This window comes from Pristis pectinata, chromosome 8 (genome assembly GCF_009764475.1).
Source record: "Pristis pectinata isolate sPriPec2 chromosome 8, sPriPec2.1.pri, whole genome shotgun sequence".
In the NCBI taxonomy this organism is placed as follows: Eukaryota; Metazoa; Chordata; class Chondrichthyes; order Rhinopristiformes; family Pristidae; genus Pristis; species Pristis pectinata.
The window spans coordinates 35931005-35958812 of NC_067412.1; the positions used below are offsets into that span (position 1 = coordinate 35931005).

The 27808-nt window shown below is 45.0% G+C and overlaps 1 protein-coding gene across 3 annotated transcripts; it reads right to left on the minus strand.

Moving 5' to 3' along the window:
- Positions 1-855: 855 nt before the first annotated feature.
- LOC127573030 (interleukin-4 receptor subunit alpha-like) lies at positions 856-22275 on the minus strand. 3 transcript variants are annotated; one of them, XM_052020792.1, is made up of 10 exons: positions 22052-22275; positions 20009-20117; positions 17514-17664; positions 14539-14684; positions 13028-13176; positions 10014-10161; positions 6027-6117; positions 5361-5439; positions 4823-4902; positions 856-3005 (listed from the first exon to the last, which is right to left on the minus strand). In XM_052020792.1, exons 2-10 carry the CDS (start codon positions 20052-20054, stop codon positions 2225-2227), a joined length of 1671 nt encoding a protein of 556 aa, XP_051876752.1. In that variant the 5' UTR covers positions 20055-20117; positions 22052-22275; the 3' UTR covers positions 856-2224. The 3 variants fall into 3 exon arrangements, with proteins under 3 accessions (XP_051876752.1, XP_051876750.1, XP_051876753.1); XM_052020790.1 differs by having other exon boundaries at positions 21938-22113; XM_052020793.1 differs by having other exon boundaries at positions 21932-22055.
- Positions 22276-27808: the final 5533 nt, after the last annotated feature.

A 27808-nucleotide genomic window follows, 5' to 3' on the forward strand; every position in this document is an offset into this window, starting at 1 on the left:
TGGGACTTGAGGTACTGAGTTATGGAGAGAGGTTGAGCAGGTTGGGACTTTATTCATTGGTGCGTAGGAGAATGAGGGGTGATCTTGAAGACATGTATAAAATCATGAGGGGTATAGATAGGGTCAATGTGCACAATCTTTTCCCCAGGGTTGAAGAATCAAGAACTAGAAGGTGAGAGGGGAGAGATTTAGTATGAATAGGTAATAATCTGAGAAGCCCTCCAATAACCCGAGAAGCAACCTTTTCATGAGATGGTGGTCAGTATATGGAATGAGTTGCCAGAGAAAGTGGTTGAGACAGGTACATTAACAACATTTAAAAGACACTTGGGCAGGTACATGGATAGGAAAGGTTTAGAGGGATATGAGCCAAACATGGAAAGATAGGACTAGTTTAGATGGGAATCTTGATCAGCATGGACCAGTTTCCATTCTGCATGACTCTTGACTCTAATCTGCAGCTTCAGAGGAAACACTTTAAAATGTGTCTCCTCTACTTTGTCCTCGATTCCCTCTCCTCCCTCCTCTTTCCCTTCAGCCTTTATCTCCCTTTCTCATCTCCCCTGTTTTTCTTCTCCCTCAACTTTCTCACTTCCATATCACACTCACTCTCTCTTCTGTCACTCTGTTTTCTTCATCTCCCCTCTCTCCTCCATCTCACTCCCTTTTTCTTTCCCTCTTCTTTTCTCTCTCTCTTTCTCCCCACCCCCTTTTAGTTTCCTTCCCCACAACCCTTCTATCCTTTCTCTTCCCCCGTTCCGTCTCCCTCTCTCTAGCACAAGGTTCCTCTTCACTTTTCACTGAGGGATGATTGCTGACAAGAAGCTGCATTTCAGACTCAGACCAACTCCCGTCCATGGTAAACTCTCCCTTTATTGTTTTAAGATCCAGAATGAACATTTTAGAGAAAAGTACATTTATAAAAAGCAGATAACAACTCTTTCCAATATTATTGCGTCTTTTAAAGATTTTTAATTTTTACAATGTGATTATTTGACTCAAGGGTTCCCTCTCCTGTTGAGTAAAGACAGTTCCTTGCAGAGCATCGTATCTCTTAGATGGTTCACCATCCTCACAATATTTCAGGCAACACAGTTCCCAGTCTTTCCTGTTGAGACTGCTGTCTTCAATATTAAATGCAAGCTGTTTGCATGGAATTTGGCTTCAGCATGACTGATTAGCAGATAATTTGCAACATATTTACTTAATTTAGAAATGGGAATGGCTTTGAGTAAACAAGGTTACTGGCCAAAGGTGATTTGAATGGCCAGAGAGTACTTTCTCTTCTCCTTCCCATTATCATCTTCTCAGCCACTATTTGATCTCCCCCACCCCTCTCCATTCAGCAGTCCCAGCTGGCTCACTATTCTTAAACCCATATTGCTTTACTCATGTTGGTCACCTGTTAGACCGAAATAATAATTATATAGGTGTGACCTGCTTTAGCAGCTCTGCTCTTCTTGCCCGTAAAATTGTCTCTTCCCTCTGATGGATAAGGCAGACCAAATTGTAGCTCTCAGGTTGTCCCTGGGAGGACAGCTTGCCTTTTACCCACATTGTCTATTCTCTTATCAAGTATAGCAATTTCTCTGAATACAGAGACTCAGTCTGTGCCTGTCAGTACTTGCCTTTTATTAACGTGTAAGAGTCTATCTCCTTGTGACACACCCCTATAAAGAAGCGATTGACTGACTTTAGGACTAGGTGTGCAATACTCTTGTTTTTAAATCAACAAACAGGCAGTGTATTTCTTTAATAATTTTGGGAGGCACAGTGCTGCAGCCAGTAGAGCTGCTGCCACACAGCTCCAGCAACTTGGATTCAATCCCGATCTCTGGCGCTTTTGTGTGGAGTTTGCATGTTGACCCCTTGACTGTGTGGGGGTGCTCTGGTTTCCTCCCGCATTTCAAAGACGCAAAGGTTAAACTGGCTGCTGCAAATGACCCTAGCTGTAGGTGGGTGGTAGTATGAGAGGGGGACTGGGATTGCTCTCTGAGCTGGCGTGGACTTTACAGGCTGAATGGCCTCCTATGTTGTAAAGAATTTTGTCCCTCCATATTCAGCCCTCATTACCCTTTTGGTAGTTTACATGTCTAACTCTAAGCCAGAAACATGCAAATATACTCTAATTATTCTGATTATAGCTTCATTAGTTAACTTGTACCCTAAATCCTACGAGACTCGTTCACCATGTCCGACACTGGCCGCTGGCCGGGCTCTGGTTTCAGGTAACTTTTCCAGGAGGGTAGAGAGAAGGAGCCAGGCTCAGTGACATGCCTGGCCCCCAGTGGATGGAAGGGGGTTCTTGAAACTCTAGCTTTCCTGGAACACTCGGCGGAAAGGTTGTGGATGGTAGGCTTTCGGGAAACAGTGGGAAGGGACACAACAGGAAGTCAGTCCCAGAGGCTGGAGTGAAATTGTGTGAAGTGCTGTGATCACCACTTCTTTCCCAGCTGGGCAACCCCTTGCCACTTGCTGTGAATGTCTGGTCGCTGGCAGCCATGTATTCAGATGACTCAATGTGATTTGGCTCCAGAGGCATCAGCAGTGCTTCTGAGCTCTGCTCTCCAGGGTCCCATCCCCCTTCAGATACTGTGGCCCAGGGCTTGGATACACAGCTGTTAAAGGTCTGGTAGCCAACTTGCTCGGATGATCGAGTTGCCTCCCTGCCGGGCCCTGGGCTCAAGGAGTAGGTGGACAGTGTCAGTGGGAGGCTTCCCTCTTCATTGCCGGTGAAGGGATGGTAGCCATCTCCCTCATCGACCCATTGGTCCTTGGCTACACCGTTGAATAAGGAATAACCTGGAGCATCTGAGGGAACCAGCGATAAATCCTCAATGGGCAGCGGGAAAAGAGATGGGAAGTCCATCAGCACCGGGAAGCCGAAGCCTGGAAAGGGAGTCTTCTCATCGTGCTTGGTCTCCTTCATCCAGTGTGGGAAGGCAGGGAACGTGAAGCTGTCTTTACCAAGCTGCTCAGTGGTATCTTCAACCTTGGCCCTCTCCCTGAATGTAGATGGAATAGAAAGCAAAACCATACAATTTCTAAATGCAACACCCTGAACAGTCAATAGGTCAGACTCATTTCCAAGACAGCTTCCTTGCCATCAGTGGACAGCTGTCGGAACATCTACAGAGGCACAAGTCTTCCCTCAGGTCAATGATCCAGTGCCTCACTGAACCAGTCCCTGGGTCAGATACTCCAAGTGAGACCAGCGATTTGGGCAGAGTCAGTGCCAAACCTGCAAAGGGCTTTTAATAGTTGACCACAAAACTGTAAATCTGTAATAAGGACAAATTGCTGGAGATATAGGACAGGTTTGTGTGGGAGCAACAGAGAAAACATTCAGGTTCATAGCTTTTATTCAGAAAAGTTGGGGAAAGTGGTTTAAGTTGCGGAGGTGGAGGGAATGCCTGTGATAGGGTGGAGATGGATTGAATGATGTTGATGGGGTGGGGGGGGGGGGTGGTGAAGGCTTCTTAATGGCAGCTGGTCTGTCTAAGGGAGGTCTAAATAAGAACAGAGGAGAGGGAAAGAAACCATTGGAAATCTGAAATAAGGGAGAATGCTGGGAAAGCCCAGCAGGTCAGGCAGCATCTGTGGAGAGAGAGAAAACCCCTCAGTTACTTCAGCACTGGGCAGGGATAGAAAAATAAAAAGTTGCAGATGCTACAGTCCTGAAACAAAAACAGAAAAAGCCAGAAACAGTTGGGCCCAGCAGCAGAGAAAGAGTTAATGCCTGGTTTGGCAGCCTCTTGCCTGCAGCAAGAGGTCAGGGGCCCATCACACCAATCCTGTCTCCCTTCCCCGCAGGTGCTGCCTGGCCTGCTGAGTACCACCAGCATTCTCTGCTCTTACATCAGACCTGGCCAGTTCAGACACAAACTGGAATGACTGGATATCTGAAGCAGTTGATTTCAGCGTTGTGCTCTGAAGGCTGCCATGTGCCCAGATAGATGGTAAGATGTTACCACTCTACATCGGACACCACCCCAATTGGAAATATATCACCACTCCTTCAACAATGCTGGGTATAAATCCTGGAACTGCCTACCATGGGGTCCTTCACCCATGGTAGGGGGTTCCAGGATTTGCAGCAGTTCAAGTACATTGCTGATCATTGTAGTCAAGATAATGTGGAACAGACAGACTTCCATCAACACCACATCCCATAAATGAACGTAAATGGTGGGGATGTGGGAGTTCTGCTTAAACCTAAATACTCCAGAGGAGCTTGACTGAGAGGAACCAAGAATCTCAATTGCATTTTCTGTATTCTTTTTAAGAAATTGAGGTGAAGAACCAAGGGTAATAATACAGGACTTGCATTCATGCAGCACCTTTTACATCCTCAAGATATCTTATCACTGAAAATGAAGGAAGCTATATTGAAAGTAGTGTGAGAATAATCTACCAATGACTCTGATGTTTCAGAGGCTGTGGGTTCTATCTCGGCAGGTAAACCAAGAGAGGGAAGGGAAGTGTGGTCCACGTCCTGAGAACGACTGAGGAGACATTGTAATGAATCTAGATTTCTATTTGGTCAGGAAGCTGACAGGAGGGAAAGGTAAAGGTCAGGAACCCTTGGAAAAGTTCAGACCACCAAGGGCAGTGGTAGGGTCAAAGAAATGGGAGTAGAGTCTAAAATTAGAGCAAAGTATGGGGGAGGAAGGGGAAATGAAAGATTTCTTGGAGTATTTAAAAAGTTATCCTGAAAAGGCTGCAAACCAGACTGTGTTTGATACACAGATTCTGTGGTGTAATTGGTTAGCAAGCTCTGAGGAGATGGGTTCCAACCCTTGAACAGTACTGGGCCACTCACCGTGATACTTCTGTCATGCATGAGATCTTCTCCACTTTGCAGTCATCAATCTTATTTTCACTGAAAATGAATCCATTTATCTGGTTCACAAAAACAGACACAATTTAAGTTCAGAGTCTGGGTTAATTGGGCGAAACACAAATTGCAAATTAGTTAAAGTCATCAACCCACCACCTTACAGCAAACAGTTCAATTCTTGCAGTATAATTGCTAGTCCTGGGACTGGGGATCTATTGCCTGTTCATTTCCTCAAAATTGCGGGTGTGGTAGGGGCTGGTATCAGCGAATGGGGCAGACTGTGTGGGTGAGGGAGGGGGCTGGCATCTGACAATGGGACAGACGTGGTTAAGGGAGGGGTGGTATCTGGGAAAGGGACCGGCTGTTTGTGTGGGAGAGGAAGGAGTGGTATCTGATGGTGGGACAGTGTGTGTGGGTGAGGAAGGGGGCGGTTGTAGCTCAGTCACACTGTATATGGTGATAGCTGACACTCATCTACAAGGTGGGGCTAAAAAGTATTGAAGCTGAACAGATTTGATACCTGCGGTTTGTTGAAAATTTGCTTGGACACCGAGCTCTTCAGAGGCGAGGGAATTTTCTCCCACCAGAACTTCTTTGCTCTTGAGGAGAGAAGAGATTTGATTGGGTTAGCAGTGATTTCCTCTCTCTTCACAGCTCATGCTATCTCTGCCATTACCAAGTGCACCACCAAATCCACGAGAATCTGGGAAAGCAGAGGGGAAACAACACTGTGGTTGTGCTTGGATCCCTCTTGCTGCTCAGTTCTCAAGCTGCAGTCCCATCAGATCTCAGTCAAACTGAGATGAGATGTGGATATCATTTCTCAGCCTCTACCTTCTGCTCATAAATAGTAATTTCAATCAGAGGACTCTGATAATGCTGACAGCTAGCCAGGGGTCCTGTCTAATCTGATTTTGTTTTTTTTTTAAGGAGCTTTGCTCTGTCTCATCATTTTGTTTTTTCTTTTTTTCTTCTTGTATCTGTCCCTTGCTGTCCTGCCCTGGCAGTGTGTGACAGGACAGTGTAGAGGGAGCTGTACTCTGTACCTAACCCTTGCTGTATCCAATGGGGAATTGTTTGATGGGACAGTGTAGAGGGAGATTTACTCTGTATCTGACCTGGGAGTATTTGTTGGTGTTGGACTGAGGGAGCTTTATCCTATATCAACAATCTGATAAACACTTACAACTGGAATGCATAGAAGCAGAGCGCCACTGGCAGTGGGATGAAGATGCACACAAGGACAATAAGTGTGGGTGAAATCCATTCTGAGGATTCTGGAAAGGAAATGTCAGGATATTAAAATACAAGATATTAAAAATGATAAAAGTGTGAATGGGCTGCTCTTTGTTAAACAGAAAATGACCGCACAGACAAGGGCATTGGACATATTGTGAGCTGAATGGGCAAGGAAAGATCTGGTACAGTTATTTCTACATCTGAGGTCTCCGTCCATAGGTTTATTAGGGTCAGTTTAAATTGATCTGCCTTTCAGCATGTCAGTTTAAAGGTTTCTGCTTCTGCGTCCTGTCAAACTCCACCAGCCTTTGAGTTAAATCCTTCAACCAATGACTTTGAATCCATGTTCACTAATTACTTTCATGCTAAGGCCTAAAGGATGTTCTTGCTCACTGTCCAGGCTTCTTGATCTTATGTAGCATCTCTAATCTAACAACAAACCCAGTCTAAATAATATCTCCCCATAAGTAAAGCTCTTCGGCCTACTTGTGAGTTTCCTCTCGTCCCCTCACAGTGCAAGGGCGAATCATCCCAGAGCGTGGTCACCAGAACTGTTCTTAGTGTCCCAGCTGTCTCCTAACTGGTCTTTACCCAGTTCTACACTTCAGCCAAGGAAGGCAAGTATTCCACATGCTCCTCATTCACCTCATCTACCTTCGGGGATCTGTGACGTGCGGACCCCTGACCCTTCCACTCCCTGTATCATGTTGTGTTTGGTCACCCTAAATCCATTACCAAGCACTTCCCCAGCCTGATGTTGATATTTTCCTGCAGCCCATAACTACCTTCCTTCTTACCAACCACACTGACAATTTTACTATCATTTGCAAACTACTTTTGTTTTGTATTCATTCAAGGGATATGGGCTTTGCGGGCTGAGTCAGCATATAACTGCCTATCCCTAGTTGTCCATGAGCTGTCTTCCTGAATCACTGCAATCCTTGGGATATGGGTCATCTATAATGCTGTTAGGATTGGAGTTCCAGGATTTTGACCCAGCAGCGATGATGGAACAGCCATATATTTCTAAGTCGGGATGGTGTGTGGCTTGGAGGCAATTTCCAAGTAGTGGTGTTCCCATGCTTTTGTTTCTTTGTCCTAGCTGATAGGGGTTGTGGGTTTGGAAGGTGCTGCCTAAGGGGTCTTGTTGAGTAGCTGCAGTGCATCCCGTGAATGGTACAAACTCTTGCTACTGTGTGTCACTGGTGGAGTGAGCGAATGGTTGTGGATGGGGTGCCTATCAAGTGGGCTGCTGTGTCCTGTATGCTGTCAAACTCTTGTGTGTTGTTGAAGCTGCACTCATCCATGCAACTGAAGAGTATTCCAACACACTCCTGACTTGAGCCTGATGGACAGGCTATGGGGAGTTGGGAGGCGAGTTATTTGCCACAGGATTCCTAGCCTCTGACCTGTTCTTGTAGCCACATTGTGGCTATGGCTACTCCAGTTTTTGTTCAGTGGTAACCTCATGATATTGATAGTGGGGGGATTCAGTGATGGTAATCCCATTGAATGTCAGGGGGTGATAGCTGGATTTTCTCCTGTTGGACATGGTAATTACCCAGCACTTGTGTGGCGCAAATGTTACTTGCCACCTATCAGCCCAGGCCTGGATATTGTAACCAAGTCATTGATAAACAGCATAAAAGGGAACTAGAGCTAACCCCTGCTAAATGTCGCTGTATATGACCCTCCAATCACTAGAGATCCCTTTGATCACTACTCACAATTGCTGTCTCAGTTTTGCATCTGATGCTACATTTTCTTGGATCCAAGCGCTCTCCCTTCCTTTATCCCGTATTTCAATCATTGCTGAAATGTATCTGGCCTACATCAAATCTGCTGACCTCATCAATCCTTCTTGTTGCTTCCTCAGTAAACTTAAGTCAGGCATTGCCTTCCCTTAACAAGTCGGTGTTGACAGTGATTGGAGAAAACACTGCCTACTCTGGGAAACCGAAACAAAAGCAGAAAGTGCCAGAAGCTCTCAGCGGGTCAGGTGCCTGTGCGGAGAGTGTTTCTGGTCAGGAGTCCTAGAAAAGGAAGCTGACAAGCATGTTTTGAATTGCAGGGAAGGGTGGGGTAGAGAGGGAAGGTGGAGAAGATGATTGGCAAGATAATTAATTTAAAAATAGGCAGGTAGAAGCAGAACAGAAACAAAGGAACAAATTGAAACTGAAAACTCTGGCGATGTGAAGTGAGGGGGAGAAACCTCTGGTTAATGAAATGGTTGAATTCAGTGCTGAGTCTCGAAGGCTGTAACATGGCCAGATGGAAGATGAGTGAGCTGATGTTTTCAAGCTTGTGTTGGGCATCATTGGAGCAATGGAGGAGGCTAAAGACAGAGGTCAGAATAGGAGTGGGGTGGAAAATTAAAGTGACAAATGACCAATGATAAGGGTTGCTCTTGTGGACAGAATGAAGCTGCATTGCTAAAGGTGACCCAATCTATGTTTGGTTCCTCTGATGTAGAGGAGACCGTATTGTTACCACCAAATACAACGTGCTGGATTGGAAGAAGTGCAAGTGAATCACTGTTCACCTGGAAGGGCTTGTTCACCAGAAGCTTGGTGAAAGAGGTATTTTCTTAAGCAGCATTTTAAAGAAGGAAAGAGAGCTGGAAGGATGGAGAGGTCTAGAGACGGAATTGCAGACCTCAGGCCATTGGCACAGCGCCAGTGAGGAATGGATTACATTCACGAGGCCAGGATTGGAGGAATACAAATATGTTGGAAGGCTGGAGATTACAAAGAGAGTGGTGAGACGATGCAGGGATTTGAAAATGAGTGAATTTTACCATCCAGTCTTTGCTTAATGGGGAGCCAGTGATGTCAAGCACAGGGCAGTGGGTGAAGAGGACCTGGATCAAATAGGTCATGGCAGAGTTTACAGGGAATGAGGGAGTCCTGCCAGGAATGTTCAGGAATTGTCACGTCCAGAACGATGGAGCTTACAAGTATTCGGAGGGACATTTATCCAACAGAGAGGACTGCTGATGTTGATGAAGTTCCAACCACTGATGGGCCCTGGTAAGTCAGCAGTTGCAGTGTAACAACCAAGCCCACAGCACCAGAGGTTTCAACAGGGGAAAGTCCGCCGGGATTCCTCCTTCTCCATCCCACTCCTACTCTGACTTCACCGTCTTTGTCCCCTTATGCTGTTCTAATGAAGCCCAACGTAAACTTGAGGAACCTCACTTTCTGTCTGGGCAGGTTACAGCTCTTGAGACTCAATATTAAATTCAACAATTTCAGATAACAGCTTTTTTGGTTTGTTTTGGAACGGCCACTTTTGATGTAAACCTGTAAAGTTTACTTAGTTTTCCTCTTCGCAGATGCTGCCTGACCGCTGGGTATTTCTACCACACTCATGGTTCCCACAGTTGTTGTGTTTCTTTCCTTTGTCTCCCTCTATTTCCATCTCCTCCAGACACATCAGGTGCAGTTAACCAGCCTTCACATCCTTTCTCAGCTAGCACCACCATCACACGTCATTCACTGTCTCCTGGTCTCTACCCCATCATAGACATTTCCTTGGCTCTCTCTCCACCACACCCCCATCTCTGCAACTTAAAGCAATTCTCACTTTTCCTAGTTCTGATGGAAGGTCATTGGCCTGCAACGTTGACTCTGTCTCTCCACAGATGCTGTCTGCCCTGCTGAGTATTTCCAACATCTGCTGCTGTTAACAGCAGTGTTCCTCCTCCTGAAAGCAATTTTATGAACAGTCCTGCTGGATGCATGTGCACCTCCGGGGCAGCAAGGATCAGATGGCTCTCGTCATGTCATACAGCATGTAAACAGGCCCTTTTTCCCACTAAGACTGTGCTGACCATCAAGTATTTACACTGGTTGTGAGCATAGGTGGGCGACTGTGGCAGGGATGAGCTGGTGGGCAAGGGAAGTGAGGGTCAGGTAAAGCATGTGGCACTTACCGTAACTCCACTGGCACTCAGGGCTCCAGTCACTCCATATGCCGCTGTAGCTCTTTGTTGGTTTAGAGTGGACCTTCATGTGGTAGGTGTATCCTGGCTCCAGCAGTGTATTTAGCGCCAACATTTTCTGACTGGTTTTACTGAACTTCTGCATCAAAGCCAACAATAACAGAGGTTGGGCAAAATTCAATCCTCAGTAGTTGCAACAGCCCCTGCACCACACTTGGACTTAGCACATCAATACCTTTACACACTCATCAGTAGTTTCCTTTCCCACCTCTCCGACAGCTAGCTCCACTAAGTGAGTATGTCATGCAAGGCTGAGCAATCACCACACTTCCCCATCGGCCAACCTTCACACCGTGCCCACCCTCACTTCCTCCCTTATGCCACCATGGGTTGCTATCTATAACACATCCTTGTCCTACTTGGGAAGGTGCTAAAACTTCTAGAAAACCTTTAGGGGATTGCTTGGACAGTCCATTGTTCATCCACTATCTTCAATAGAAAATAAAGGAGAAACAAATGGGACTATCCATGTGGAAGTTCGCTATCAGGGGAAAGTTCAAAAAGGGAACTAGATCCAGGAACTTCACAGCTGGAGTATGGTGTATAATAGTGGTCACTGCAGTCCAGGAGGGATGTGACTACCTTGGAGAGGGTGCAGGAAAGTTTAACCTGAATGCTTCTCAGGGTGAAGAAGCTGAATAGCAGGAGAAACTGGGATTGTTTCCAACAATGAAGGTTGAGAGGAGATGAAGTCAAAGTGTTCCAACTAAAGATATGGGTAGAGAGAGAAACTATTTCCATTGATGGAAGGTTGAAGAACCAAAGGGCATTGATGTAACAAGGTTAGCAAGAGAACCGAAAGAGGACGATGAAGATCTTGGCTACACAGGACGTAACCTGCAATGCAATGCCTGACAACATGGAGCAAGCAGATTCAATCATGGCTATCAAGAAGGAATTGGAGGGAAAAACATTGCAGAACTCTGGGGAAAAGGCACGGAAGTGGGATTGGCTGGATCCCCTGGACTGCATGGAGATTGGAAGAACCAAATGGCCTCTTCCTTTGCTCTTACCTCGCTGTGTTTCCCGTTAATCTGGAGCAGACACTAGTTGGTGGGACTGGGGCTTGGGGAGTGTGGAGTTAATACTTATCCATAAGTCACTTGTACAAAAATACCCCGTTGAGAAGGAGCTGCCCTTTCAAACTTATTTCAGAAAGTCAGCTCCAAACTGGGCTTCTTCCAGTGCAGTGTACCTGCTCATGTTAGTCCTGCAGAGGAGGGATCACTCAGTTATTGTCTGATGTGTAAACTGCTTTGAGGATGCCAGCGGCGATGTGACTTTGTGACTTCCTTTATCTTCAACCATCTTTGTTCCATTTCCTGTCCTTCTGGTCTCGTTATTTCTCATCCTGCCGAGGGTAAAGATAGGGTTCCCCTTGTCCTCACCTTCTACCCCCTAACTCCCACCACCCCCCCCCCAAAGCCTGCACATTTATCATTTTCAACAGCTCCAATACGATGCCACCACCTAAAGCATCTTCCATTTCCAGCCTCCCAAAGGTACCACTCCCTCCACCATAACTCCCAACACTCACTCCCCACCTCATGGCACCTTCCCATGCAAAACCTCTTCTTTTACCTTTTCCCACCATTCATGGTCTCCAGCAGCACTTGCAGGAGGAGCAGCAATTCACTTCCTCTGATCTAGTCTACTGCGCTCAGAGCTCACAATGTGGTCTCCTCTACACTGGAAAAACTAATTGCAAATTGAATGGCTGTTTCATGGAACAACCTCTGCCTGGTCAGCAAGGGTGACCCTGAGTTTCCAGTTGCCTGTCACTTTAATTCTCATTGCAACTCATTCTGACCTCTATGCCTTTGGACTGTCATTCTGTTCCAATGAAGTCCAACATGGGCTTAGGGAATAGTACCCTGCCTTGTGACAAGCCACACTAAAATTTTTTGGGCTTAACATGGAATTCAACAGTTTCAGCATTTATAATTCAAATTTCTAGCATTTGCACTTTTAAAAATATTTTAATACTACATACATTTTTACTCACTCTTCTGGTTATTTCAGATGCTTAACACTCTTCCCCTATTTACGTATCCTGTACAGCACAGGAACAGGCCCTTCAGCCCACAATGTCTGTGCCAAACACGATGCTGAATTAAACTAAATCTCTTCTGCCTGTACATGATTCATATTGCTTCATTCCCTGCCTATTCATGTGTCTATCCAAAAGCCTCTTAACTACCACTATCATATTTGCTTCCACCACTAACCACAGGAACTCATTCCAGGCACCTACCAAACTGCCTAAAAAAAACAAAAGCTTGCCCTGCACACGTCCTTTAAACTTTCCCCTCTCACTTTAAATGCGTGTCCTCTAGTATTCTACATTTCTACCTGGGTAAAAGATTCTGACTATCTACCCTATCCAAGCCTCTCATAATCTTGTAAATCTCAATCAGGTCTCCCTTCAGCCTCCACTGCTCCAGATCTTCTTCGGACTAGGTTTTGTTGTTTGCTATTGTCCTTTTTTTATTCATTCAAGTGCTGTGGGCTTCGCAGTCCAAACCAGTGCTTAATTGCCCGTTCCTAATTGCCCTTGAGAAGGTGGTGGTGAGCTGCCTTCTTGAAACTCTGCAGTCCTTGAGGTGTGGGTAATCCAAAACGCTGTTTGGGAGGGAGTTTCAGCCTCTCTCAGCCTCTCTCACTCCACTACCTCCTTTCTCATTCAAACCGTTCCTTGTCCTCCGTCCTATCACAGACCTTTCACTGTTCACCTTCCTGCTTCTCTGCATTTTAAAACCTGCCCTCCTTTGTCTTCTCCCAGTCCTGGTGAAAGGTCAGACACCTGAAACACCGACTCTCTCCACAGAAGCTGCCTGATCAGCTGATTATTTTTAAGATCCTCAGCCTTTGCAGGTTTTGCTTTTAACTTTGAAAAGTCTGAAGAAGAGATTTAAAGGATGTAGACTTGAAGCTACAATACAAACCTTCCAATTTCCTCCTGTCTTCATATAGGCAACTTCATACTCGATATAATCTCCAATGGATTCATCGGTGTACTCATCCACCCAGACCAAAAATGCCTGTTTGTCTTTCGAAGTGTTGATTGAGAGGTGATAGGGAGCTAAAGGCTTGACTGGGAAAACAAAATGATTCAACAATTTAAGGAAAATGACAGGATAAAGCTGAGGGTGAGAAAAAGAAGCATTTCACAAACAGGGCTTATATAATTTGCACAAACCACAGATCGGATGAAGCAGTTATGCATCATGGGATCCACTCCAGCACTCAATATTCACCCCCACACTCCCATTCTCCTGACATTAGCAATAGTCAACCTCCAGAGGATTTGTAGCCAGAGGGCTCTTTCAGTGAGAGAGGGGAGGCCTGCCAAGGTCACAATATTTATACAGTAAAATAGTCCTAATGCAGGGTCTCAACCCGAAACATCAACAACTAGCCCCCCCAACAAATTCTCCTCTGCTCCAGACTCCAGCATCTGCAGTCTCGTCTCCTCACAATATTTGACTTCCTTACACCTCTCACCATGCAGGAGGCCGCTCAGCTCATTGAGACTCTGCCGGCTCTCAGAACAATCCCATTCCCCCATCTCCTCCCCTGTAACTTATTCTCTCTCATGTGCCCATCAACTACTATGATGCTGGAGGAACTCGGCCAACCGGGCAGTGTCTGTGGAGAAAAGCAGGCGGTCAATGTTTCGGGTCAGGGCCCTTCTTCAGGAGAAGGAGAGGTCCTGACCCGAAGTGTTGACTGCCTGCTTTTCTCCACGGACGCTGCCCGGCCTGCTGAGCTCCTGCAGCATCATCGTGTTTTTCATCTAGATTCCAGAATCTGTCATCCTTTGTTTCTCTGCCCATCAACTACACTCGGGAGGTAATTCACAGTGGCCAAGTAACCTACCAACCACTCTCAGTCCTGGTGCAGGGTTTCGACCCAAAACGCCGACATCCCTTTCCTCCCACAGATGCTGCTCGACCTGCTGAGTTCCTCCAGCAGATTGTTTGTTGTTCCAGATTCCAGCATTTGCAGTCTCTTGTGTAACTTACCAGCCTGAATGTCTTTGGGATGTGGGACGAAACACACATGATCACAGGGAGAGCATGCAAACTCCACATAGACAGCACCCGAAGTCAGGATTGAACCCAGGTGACAGGAACTATGAGGCAGCAGCTCTACCTGCAGCACCAGTGTGTTATCTGACTTGTAACTTGGAACTTTCCAAATGATAGTTTCCAAGGTCTGTGTGGAAATCAACTCTGAAGTACATCCTCCTGCCAGATGTTAATGCATGAAGAATGACTCATTGGGCAATGTCCAGGAATTAAGCCCCAAGGCAGAATTCACTCCTTGTGACTGGGAGCAGACAAGAATCCACACACTGCAGTAACACCGCATTAACTTTCCACGTGACACAAGCACCAATTCAGTCAGTAACAATTTGTTTAAAGTTATTATGAACAAACAGTCTTCAACTTACTAGTTTGTGGAGCACTGAAAGCTTTGGAGAAGATCTCACTTTTATTGTAGTACACCTTGATCTTGTGTTCAGTACTATACGTCAAATCTTGCTTCCTGATCTTGCATTGACAAACTGATCCTGGAAGACTATCAATATCTGTGATGCTGAATAATGAAAGAAAAAGAGGCAGTGTATCATATTTTGCACGTGTTCTGTTTTACCCAGATCCACTCTATTTTACTTTGGGTGTGGCTGTGTTAGTTACCACAGCCACTGGGAAATGTGTCAGTAAGGCAGCAGGTCGTGCCAGACAGGAACAAACACTCCACAACTAGAGATCAAACAGGAATTCTTTAATGACCTGCAAGTGTCTGTGTCATTCCATGCTACTTACTAATCAGTACGCCACCCAATCAGTTGCTTCAGCCAGAATTGTGCTCAGTTGTATGGTTGGAAAAAATAGTTAACTGGAGAATGGCGAACCTCAGTGGGATGGGATCCGACCCACTTAAACTAGAATTAAGACTTGGCAGGCAAAGTGCAATTGAGTAATGGGCAGCCTTTAAGGCAGAGACGTTTGATCTGCAGATTCAGTAGATTCCAACAAGAAAAGTCACAACTTGCCAAAAGTCAGAAAATTTGAGGGTAAAATAGAGCAGGGTTTTCTTTTTAAAAATTTAATACAAATAAGAAAAACAGGTGGATTTCTAAAAATTCAGGAGAGGAAGTTGAAAAGGAAATGAGAAGGACAGAGAGAGAGAGAGAGAGAGGGAGAGCATGAAAGAAGACTGGCAGCAAACAAGGGGAAATCTAAAAATATGCAGCAAATGTGGGAGCAGGAGAGGGATTATGAGGAGGAGGAATGGGTCCAGAGGCCAAAAAGAGAGGCTACTTATGGAGGTAGAGAGTATTGATGAGGGACTAAGCAAAGCCTTTACATCAGCTTTATAAGGAAACAGATTATGCTGGAGTCTCAGCAAAGCAAAATGTGGTTGAGAAACAAAGGACTGCAGATGCTGGAATCTAGATGAAAAACACGATGATGCTGAAGGAACTCAGCAGGCCAGGCAGCATCCGTGGAGAAAAGCAGGCGGTCAACGTTTTGGGTCAGGACCCTTCTTCAGGACTGAAGATAGGAAATTGGGGAAGTCTAATATATAGGAGGGAAAAACAGAGCAGTGATAGGTGGACAAAAGAGGGGAGGCGGGGTGGGCACAGAGTGGTGATAGGTAGATGCAGGTAAGAGGTAGTGATAGGCAGGTGCGGGGGAGGAGGGGAGAGCAGGGGAGAGAGAGATTGGGTCAAAGGTAAGGAGAGAGAAAAAAAAGCCTAGGAAAGGGAAGAAGAGAAGAAGCATGGTGGCTGGGGGGGTGGGGGTGGGGTGGGGGGTGGGGGCGGGGGATGGAGTGGGATTACCTAAAGTGGGAGAATTCAATATTCATGCTGTTAGGCTGCAAGGTTCCTAGATGGAAAATGAGGTGCTGTTCCTCCAGTTTGCGCTTGGAATTCTCACGGCAGTGGAGGAAGCCGAGGACTGTCGTATTAATGATGGTGTGGGAGGAGAAGTGACTGGCAACGGGGAGACGCAGATCACGGTTATGGACAGAACACAGGTGTTCTGCGAAATGGTCACCTAGTCTGTACTCTGACCGCCTGCTTTTCTCCACGGATGCTGCCTGGCCTGCTGAGTTCCTCCAACATCATCAAGATGTGGTTAAGATTCAGGATGGGCTAACAAAAAAAAAACGTTGCTACTAGAAAGGCTATCTGTACTTAAAAGTGTTTCAGTCCTCTGGTTCAGCTGCAATCCTGGCACCACCCAGGTTACTGAGGGAACAAATTACAGAAGCCCTGGGTGGTGTCAGAGGACTGGAAAATTACAAATGTTACAGCTTTACACAAAAAAAAGATGCAGGGATAAACCCGGTCACTAAAGACCAGTCAGTTTAACCTCAATGGTGGGGGAAGTTCTAGAAACAATAAGTTCAGAATTAGCTGTCACATGGACAACTGTGGATTGAGTAAAGAATTCCAGGATGAATTTGTTAAAGGCAAATTAGGGCCAGCTAACTTGATAATCATTTGATCAACTAACAGAGGAGGTCAATGAGGTTGACGTGGTACATTTGGAATTCCACACTGTCAGCAAGATTGAAAGCCATGGATTAAGAGGGGATGGAACATTATGCATAGAAAATTGACAAAGTAACAGGAAACTAGGGTGGTTTCTCAGACTTGGAGGTAAGTATGCAGTGGAGTTCCCCAGGGATCAGGATTAGGACCATGACTTTTCTTTGTAACCCAGGGACAGCCTGGGTTAAGAATTATGGACACCCCTGCATATGAACAAGCTCCCATAATATTATTAAATTCAAAAGTCTGATATACAAACATACCCTTGTTCTATGAATGGCAGAACTAATTTCCTCTCTCTCTTTCTCTGCTTTTAGTAATTGTTCTTTCTTATCAGTCTCACACGCTTTTGATGCCATTCATGACAATACTGGGGAGGTATGGTTACCAATATTGAGTGATTTTTGTATGTTTTCTGACCTACAGACAAAATCGACTGATGGACGTCTGTAAAAATGGAACCTGTTCCTTAGCTGGAGGAGGCCAGTATATATCTGGACTTGGGTACAGTGAAGGGCATGATTTTTAAATACTCAGATGGTAAAGAACTTGGAACAGTGACCTATGAGAAGGATGGTATTAAACCTAAAGGAGAAATAGACAGGTTGGATTGGCAACAGGTGAAATTTAAAGCTGTGAATTGTGAAATGTTGCATTATTAGTAGAAAGAATGAGGCACAGCGATATAAACTAGAGGACACAATCTAAAAGGGGTACAGGGACATAGAGATCTTGGGGTATATGTACACAGATCATTGAAGGATGCAGGGGAGGTTGAAAAAATTACTTTAAAAGAAGTATTTGAGATCCTGGCTTTGTGTATTGTAACCTTGCTGTGAATCTGGAGAATCAGTACTTACTTAAGAAAGTTCATTGAGGAAAGCAAGATCTGATACCACAGAATGTAATCAGTTGAACAGTTGGTGTCTGGCTTGGCAGGCCAGCTGCAGGTCACTTCCTGGAGGTAGTCATTGAAGCACTCCAGTTGCTCTGACTGCTGGGCATTGCGGCCTGTTAACAGGTAATACAGCGTCAGTTATAGGCTACTTTCAGCACGCCCAGTTACAGAAGTCACCAACCCACAAGGACAGGAATGTAGATGAAACAGTGCGAGGGACGCCAAGGACAGACCCAGGGAAGCACACCACAGTGTCATCTATTGCCAGCTGCAGAATGTTTGAGTTCAACAACTTCAGTTAATCAGCATTCCAGCATTTTCATTTCTGACGTTCTTTCTAAATTCCCTCAAAACATCACGTTATCGATCAGTACTTTCACTTCCTACACCTTTGCTGTGCACTGTTGTGGTTGAATCTCTGCTGCCTTCCACTCTGTCACAACCCCTCACTTCTGATTCTCTCCCTCTCTCATTTCCTCTAATTATTAAAGCCAGTTTATCTCCAGTTGTCTAGTTCTGCTGAAGGCTCATCGACTTGAAACACTGCTCCACAGATGGTATCTGGCATGCTGAGTTTCTATTTCAGATTATAAGAAGCCACAGTACTTTGCTTTTGAGGTATTGAAGATTAGGGGAGAGTGACAGAATAGGATTAGGCCGGCTGAGATATGATAGGGGATGGTGAGTGAGGGGAGAGTGGGATTAGACTGGGTATGATATTAAAGTGCACAGAGAGGAAGAAGAAACTTTGATTAGACTGGGTGGGGAAATAAAGGGTCTGGGGAGCGAGGGAAGAAGCTTGCTAGGTTAAGCGACAATAACTCGCATTGTGCTGCTGACAGACAGTTGGGTCGGATAATAACTGTGGTTTGGACATCCATCCAAATATTTACCAACTAGAATCAAAAAAAGACTGTTAATGCTGGAAATCTAAAATTAAAAATAGAAAATGCTGGAGATACTCAGCGTCTGACCTGTATATTTCCAGCATTTTGTGTTTTTATTTTATCCAGAGGAAATGTGGATGGATAAATATTGATTTTGAGAGAGATTGGTAAATGTTGGTACATTTCCAGCATTTTCTATGTTTAGTTTTAGACTTCCAACATCTACAGTTTTTGTTATTCCCATTGATTAGAACTTTGGACAGATGTCCAAACCACAGAAGTAATCATCTGACCCAGCTGTCTGTCAGCAGCACAGTGCTAGTTACCGAGCAAGCTTCTTCAGAAGGACACTGCCCCCTTCTTGATTGGGACAGTTCCCACCTATGGTGGAAGACTAACTTTAAAGGAACTAGGGGATTTGTTCTCTTCGCAGTTACTGGGAGGTGGGCGATTGGAATTGTAGTTACCCTACACTCTCCCTCCTCCCTCACCACCAGCAACCCTCAGACCTGAGTATTTCCTGCATTTTCTGGTTTTATTTTATCCACTGGTAATGCAGATGGGTAAGCAGAAAGGTCCATAAATGGGTGACAAAAAATTTTTTAAAAAAAACCAGAAATTTTGATTTTTTTAAAAAATGGTGAGAGATTGTTAAATGTTGAAATTCAGCAGGATCTGGACGTCCTTGCACACACACCTCAATGCAGTGGGGAAGATCCAGTGACGGTGTTTCCCCTGGCTGAGGAACATGCCCGTCTGTCTAATCCAACTTTCCCCTCACTTGCCATATCCTTTATTACTCCACCCAGTCTAATCCAAGTTTCTTCTTCCTCACCATGCTATTTAATATCACACCCAGTCTAATCCATGGTCTTCCACAGACTTTTAACACCCTAGACAGTCTAATCCAACTCTCTCCTCACTCCCCATACCCTATAATATCCCAGCTTGTCTAACCCTATGCTATCACTCTTCCCCTATTCTGGGATGGAAGGTGGGACTGGGTGGGGCACCACCACCATGTAAATCGGCAGTGGAGCATTGGGAATAAATTATTTTGTACAGTAATATAGCACAGAAGCAGGCTCTTTGGCCCACCTTGACTATCAAGCATCCATCTCCACTTATCCCATTCTCCAGCCCTTGTTCAGTTTATAAGATAAGATCTTTATTAGTCACATGTACATCGAAACATACAGTGAAATACATCTTCTGCGTAGTGATTTTGGGGGGCAGCCCGCAAGTGTCGCCACACTTCTGGCGCCAGCATAGCATGCCCATGACTTCCTAACCTGTACGTCTTTGGAATGTGGGTGGAAACTGGAGCACCTGGAGGAAACCCACACAGACACAGGGAGAACGTACAAACTCCTTACAGACAGTGGCCGGATTTGAACCCGGGTCACTGGCGCTGTAAAGCATTGTGCTCCATGTCCATAGTCTCCATCTAAAGATTGTATTGCAAACTGTTTTGGAGTGAAAGTCATGTCCTTTTTCATGCACAGAACCATTAATTAAATGATATTTAAAAAAAACATGACCAATTGGACACTATGCAAATATCACTGACCTTGACAGAGCCAGAAGGCAATGATTAAAAGGCACCAGATCACCATTCCTGACCCTCTAGATTGTGTAAGGCAGCAGTAAGTCAGGTGATGTGCAGGCAGCTGGCCATCCTGTAAGAAAGGAACATTGCTTAAACGTTCTGCCATTACGCTGGATTCCCATGGTGTCTTTTGTCTCTGGACGTCCCGAGTGTTTTACAGGCAACAAACAGCTTCAAGTGTTACTGGCATTGCAATGCTGAAAATAGGGTAGCCAGTTTACACACAGCGAGCCCCAACAAACAGCAAACTGAGTGGATAAATATTGACACCCACTTGACAAGGCAGGTTTAAAATCTCACAATCCATGGGTCACTGAGACAGGCGAGGAGAAGCTGTATCAATAGGGCTAAGACTGAGGGTCTTAGGAAAGCTGATAGTGAGCAGTGTTCAGGGAGGGCATAAAGTGATCAGAGTTCAAGAGTTTTTTAATCATAGAGGAAGCTGATAATGAGCAGACCAAAGGGGAAAGATCTGAATGTGGCCACAAGAGGCTAGGAATCCTGCGGCAAGTAACTCGCTTCCCAACTCCCCAAAGCCTTTCCAACATCGACATGGCACGCATCAGAAACATGATAAAAAATCTCTCTGCTTGCCTGGATGAGTGCAGCTTCAAAAGCTCTCAACAAGCTGAACACCATTCGAGTCAAAGCAGCCTCTTCGATTGGCACCCCCTCCACCATCCTAAACATTCAAAGTTTCAGGTCTGCTACCTTCCAAAAACACTAACTGTTGCTCTCTCCACAAATGCTGCCTGACCTACTGAGTGCTTCCAGCATTTTCTGTTTTTAATTTTAGACTTCCAGCACCTGCAGTTTTTTTAAAAATTTTCACCCTAAACATTTGTTTCCTCCACAACGTACAAAATGCATTGCACTTACTCACTGACACTATGCCAAGCCCCCAAGGAGTACAAACATATCAGGTACACAAGGAACACCACCATCTGCAGGTTCCCCTCCAATTCATGCACCATCCTGACGCAGAAATATATCACTGGCTCTTCATTATCCCTGGGCCTTAATTCTGGAAACTCCCTCCACAACAGCACAGTAGGAGCACCTTCACCAGAAGGACTGTAGCAGTTTAAGAAAGCAGCTCACCATCACTTTCTCAAGAGCAATTAAGCTTGGGCAATAAATGCCAAGAACCCGAATTTCCTGATCCTGAAAAATAGATTTTAAAAGGCCCCGTCCGCAGTGCAGCCCTCTCTCAGTGCTTCCCCTCTGACAATGGTGTACAGTCAGTCAGTTCCATTACCACAGGCCTCCCTCAACACTGACCCTGGAGAGTGCCTCACTCCCTCAGCACTGCCCCACCAAGGGTTTAATGTACCCTCAGCACTCTCTCCCCCATTGTTCTGAGATACTGCCCCTCCAACTGGTGCAGTGTTCCCTCCCTCCTGTTCCTCTGAGAGAGCCCTTCCAACTGCCCCTCTGATGTTTCAGCGCTGCCCCTTGGACTGTGCAGAACCTGCCCGGGACTGCTTCGCCAATCTCAGCATTGCCACTCTGTCGGTTTCTCTGTTATCCCTCTGAAGCTACAGCGTTGAAGAGCCTGACCTCTTAATAACAGGATAGGATTCTGATTGCTTTAACAAGTATAATAGTGTGGTTTTCTAGCTTGGTCTAATCAGGGCAGAATCTATGGAGGGAACAGATCTCCCAAACCAGAGAGAGGAGGCTGGAAACGGCAAATCTGGCATCAAACTTGAAACTATAAAGCACAGAATCCTGAACAACTTGTGTTTTAACATTAGCAACTTACCGAACATTAACGCAACTTACTGCTCTGTTTATATATTTTGAACAAATTCCGAGTAAAACAATTGAGTCAAATCCTGGGTCTCCCAGAACCTTGGTAAACCCCACCCCTCTGGAACTGACCTGTACCTTTGAGTAAGTGGACTAACTCGCTCTCCAGGTGTGTCCGTGCGAAGACTGCTCTTGTTTGAGGAAGTTAAAATATTTTTTAAAAAGTTGGCTATGCATGGGAGATTTACATACCGACTTCCCCCTCTCTGCCGTGCCAAGCCGCACAGACACTTGAGTCAATGCATTGCGTTGCTGGCCCGGAGATTTAACCCTTTGTGTGGCTCCCCGAGAGTGCAGAGCGGCACAGTTCAGTCAGAGCAGCGCAGGGGTGGATCTTCAGGAGTTAAAGACATTTATGGGAACTTCCCGAAAGCCAGTGAGTAGGTTTGAAATTCACTTCCATTTTGACAGTTCGATGACTAATTCACTGTGTGCGTAAATGTTGACTGGAAATCACAGACCACGCTCCGCGACCTTACCATAAAACAACTGATTCACTCCAGAGCAAAATGTTCTGAGTCCTTTAACCAACGTTTTAAATCCATTCCCTCACGGGCTGTAAGGACAGCGGAATTTCACGCCCGACCTTTCCATGGACCGATACACCGGCCTGAGACCTCTGTACAGCGCCTTGCTACTCCCACTCACAATGCTCATATTCACACAACACTGAAGACTGTTCGGCCCATTGAGTCTGTGCCAGATTTCAGAGCAATCCATTAATTCCATTCCCCCACAGATCAACCTCAGCCATCCCATCAATCCCATTAATTCCATTCCCTCACAGATTAATCCCAGCCATCCCATTCCCTGTAACCCACTCTCTCTCTAACACCCCCACCACTACACTCCCCCTGATTCTCCTGCCACCTGCCTACACTAGGGGCAATTTTGGGATGTGGGAGGAAACTGGAGCACCCAGAGGAAACCCACACCGTCACAGGGAGAAGGTGCAAACTCCACACAAGCAGCACCCGAGGTCAGGATTGAACCGGGGTCAGTGGAGCTGTGTGGCAGTGCTAACTGCTGCTCTAATGCTGCCCAATGATTTGAGTTGTGTTGTGATATAGATCAATGATACCCTGTTGCACTCCCCAGTTGGATTCCTCCTCTCCCAACACTACGCCAACTCTGCCATCAGACAACTGGGTCTCTCAGTCTTTATTTGAAACTCTCGCTTTTGATCAATAATTAGTCATCTGCTCCACTATTTTCTGTTGTTGTCTCTTGTGATTTTTATCTGATTACACCCCCTTGAGGCATCTTGGGACATTTTTCTTCATTAAAAACCTTACTGTGTATAAGTGCACACTTCGTAAACTGAAACAATAGTAATCTTCACAAATCCAGTGCAACTGCCTAATCTGGTCAATCAATAACACGGAGGCAACAAGCAACTGCAGATGCTGGAACCTGGAGCAAATAATAAACTGCTGGAGGAACTCAGTGGGTCAGGCAGCATCTGTGGAGGGAAAGGGACTGTCGACCTGGTACTTGGACATGTATATGGTAGGGAAGGTTTAGAGGGATGTGGGCCAAACCCAGGCAAATGGGAGTAGCTTGGTGGAAATCTTGGTCGGCATGGACCAGTTGGGCCAAAGGGCCTGTTTCCCTGCTCTATGACTCCATGACTTTATCCCTTTGCCTCCACAGATGCTGCTCGACCTGCTGAGTTCCTCCAGCAGTTTATTTTTTGCCAATGTATAGTCCAATGTAAATTAATATTTAACAAGGAGCAAGTTTGTCCTCACAGATCTGATTGGAGCATTTTATAAACAGAGGTGAACAGGCCAGTGAGACACAACTTACTCTTATTGCTCCTGGAATTTCACCCTCCATTGAAAGCACAAGGTAAGTGACTGATAAACTATCGTGTGATGAGGTCATTTCTGGATTCTGGAGACACACCTGATCATTTGCACATAATTCAGAAAATAAATTATTAACTTGAACTGTAAATGCAGGACCAGGATTGGCTCAGTGAAAAAGCCAGGATTCCTGCCTCTGTTGGTGATCCTGGTTGAAACTGTGTGTGTGTGTTTGTGAATACATTGTTTGCCAACAAACACCTGATATCTGTAGGGAAGCGGGAAATGAGAATGGGACACAACACTGGCCTGAGGAACTGCCTTCAACTGCGAAAGGGCAGTTTGAACTCATTCTTTAGGCACTGATATCCCAATCACTCTGAAAAATCACCCGTGGTTTTCCATAGTTTCCATATTTCCTAATGACATGAAGGAGGCCATTCAGCCCTTCAGATCTTTGGCGGCTCAGAGAAATCTCATTCTCTCACTTATTTTCCTTGTAACGTATTCTCCCCATGTTCCCTTCAACTCTTGACAGATTCTACCGCTCACCCACACAGTAGCAATAATTTACAGTGGACAATTAACCCATCAACCCTCATGTCTTTGGGATGTGGGATGAAGCTTGGGCACCTGGAGGAACCCATGCGGTCACAGGGAGATCGTGCAAACTCCACACAGACAGCACCCGAGGTCAGGATTGAACTTGAGTCACTGGAGGTGTGTGGTAGTAGCTCTACTTGCTGTGCCACTGTGCACTGTGCACTACTGTTTATAAGCCAACCTTTGTGGTGGTGCTGGATTACGGATGGGTGATTTTGCTGATTAATGCTGTGTGTGCATGCGTGTTTGTACGCTTGTATGTGAGTGCATGTATGTTCTCTGTATATGTGTATGTGCATTTGTGAGTATGTGTGCCTGCATTTGTGCACCTTTGTGCCTTTGTGTGTCTAAGTACACACACACACACACACACACACACACACACACACACACACACACACACACGTATATATATATAAAAGTAAGTATATATCTTAGTGTATATGCACATGTGTGTGTGTGTATGTGCGTGTGTGCACATCTGTGTGTACAGGTGTGCTTTTGTGTATCTGCATCTGTGTTTGAGCTTGTGCGTGTTTGTATCTGCCCACCCGTGTTTTGTGTCTGTAGGTTTGTATTTGTCTATTGTCTATGTTTGTATGTGTGCCTGTGTATTCATCTATGTCTGTGTGTGCACACGTGTGTTTGTGTGTGTGCCTGCGTGCATATATGTATGTGTGTGTGTAAATGTGTACGTGCAAGTGTGCTTGCATGCGTGCGTGTGTTTTGAGGATCTGCACGATTTTGCTCCAGTCTGATTGACTCGACTGACTGAGGATGCAGAGATCGAAATGGCACGAGGAACATGTGCTCAGCAGAATTCTACCTCTGACCAAGTCCATTCCAGCGTGTAGAGGCTGACATGTAATCTGTGTCTGAATCAGTCCGTTCACTTAAGACCTGGCTCAAAATTGGGCCTCTTTTTGTAGTTCTAGTGACACGTAACATATGTGGAGCTCAAACAAAGTGTGTGTATTTAAGGACACCTCACAGATTATTTCTGGAACTTTCCACAGACATTATTGCAACTTATGATATTTCATGATGATACCCTTTTTTTAATGCATTTTTTACTGGGTAAACTGACCTTCTCACCCAAAGACCAGTGGGAAGGAGAAGTAAAACAGTATTATATCCTTTTGATCAACTGACGCAATCCAAACTGTGGACTCTTATCTCCTTCGACTCCTTTTGCAAGGTCATGTGTGGGAGAGATAAATTTTACTTCCTCTATTGGTGCACTCTGAGGTGACCCATGGACATATATGCTTTGCTTCAAACCACTTTCAATGGCTATCAGTGAATACTAAAAGGCCATCCAATCCTTTTTCACAATTGTCAATAATTGACCACTGGAATGGTCCTGCAGCCCACTTCCACACTCAGAGTGGTGCTTTAGGTTGCGTTCTGCAATGCTGACATACTATACTGTATATCTGCTGGCTGTGTCTTCTATATCTCTATTGACACCAGGCCAATAGACAAGACCTTCTGTCACTGCATTCATATTCACTGTACCCAAGAATTCTGAATGGAGTTCTTCCATAATCTTGCTTTGCAATTCCTTTGGTATCAGTCTTTGCATCTTGGAATTTAATGCAGACTTGGTTGGCAGATAGTTCATCTTCAATTTGGATCTGTGACTGAATCACCTCTGTATCCTCGATGTTTGAAATAGCAGATCAGTACCAGAATAGTAAACGGTGACTTGTGATCAGTAATTACTGTGAGTGTCTTCCCAGCAAGTTTGGTTGCCGTAATTCACAAAAAAGCAATTGGCTGCTGAAACCTTTCTACCCTGGTAAGCTTGGGTAGACGTTTGGTGCAGAACTTGATCAACTCAGGAACATTTTGGGGTTTTCTGGTCTGATGGTAGCCCACCCTTTCTCCTGAGTCGGCTGCAGTTTGTTTTCCACAGCACACAGACCTAAACAACTCTCTTTCTTCTGCATATTTTCTGCTTGACAACATGTTGAAGCTTTCAGAGAACCTTTCCAAGAATTCAAATGTTTTTCTACTCAATGATGGTTGCAGTGAGAGTATCTGCTCTCACAGCTAACCACAGTCATCTGGAATACTTTGGATGATGATTTTACCCCACACAACATCTTGTATTAATTCTGAAATAGCATTGGCTTGCTTTGTCTAAGTTATGATGTATAGAGATGTAAGACAGATCTAATTCAAGGAAGACCTTCACTCCTGACAATTCAGTTTACAAGTTTTGATATGTTGGCTGGAGGTACTGTTCATTATCAACCACTCTAATAAGGATCACTAATAATCTTCACTGAAGTGAGTCTTATACTCTAGAGGCAAAAGAGACTGCAGATGCTGGAATCTGGAGCAACAAACAATCTGCTGGAGGAACTCAGCAGTTGAGCAGCATCTGTGGGGGGAAAGGAATTGCAACTCATTGGTGTCCTGTCTTGATGCAGGGTTTCAACCTGAAATGTCTACCGTCCATTTCCCTCAATTGATGCTGCCTGACATGCTGAGTTCCTCCAGCGCCTTTTGTGTTTGCCTTATACTCTATTCCAGTTTGTCTATCCCTTTTCCTACCTGGTCTTTTAGCTCACACTGAATGAGCTAGGGTGACAATAGATCAGTTTGCTATTTGATCTACTATTTGCAGCAACTTGGTCCCTTAATATCCCAAACAAATTTTTAAACATACAGTATCTTCATATTATTCTGGAATCTTCTTTAAACATGGTCATGATGTACGTGCACTGAATACATTTTTCAAATCCTTCCTCAATTCTATCAGCTAATCTCACCTGAGCAGAGTTTATCTGTTCACATAATCAGCCTCTAGAGTTGGTAGCCTTCTCTTCTGCCTATGCAGAGGATCATGTACTCTATTTGTCCTAGTCTTTTCAGAGTCTCATTAGAATATGTCCTCCAGCTTGAGGTGCTTCTTGCTAATGGTACTTCCTAAACTTTTGGTCATAGGTATGGTAGTTGATGAGCCTATCTTGATTATTAATATCTTGATTATTAATCATTCCTTTTGAAATCACTGTTTTTTTCTTATTAGCACAAGGGGCGTACACACTGGCTTCACATTGTTTAGCCTCTCAAATGTTATGTAAACTTTGTTTCTATGGTTTCTGCTATGAATGTTTCCCTTCTACTGGAACATTGGCTGGCCGCCACTATTTTGGCTTGTTATACCCTGTGTAACCTTGCACAGGAAGCTGGCTTCCTACAAATAAGGCATCTTGCTTCTCAGAAATGACATACATGCTGAATTATTCCAGGGCAAGGATTATTGCCAGACACTATCACATGGTCCAGACTTAACGTCCTAGGGTGCTTTTAGACTAAATTTCTTGGTAGTTTTGGAAGCTAATTGCATCTATTTTGCACAGCTGTCTGAACAATAAATCTAGTGTGTTCAATATCTTGAACTGGATGTGCTCATCTGCTTGCCCACAGACAAACCCAGCTCCCAGTATGTGATTGAAGAATGCAACAAAGAGCAAAGAGGCCATGTTATGATACGTGTCCAGAAACAGGTCAGATATGAGCACAG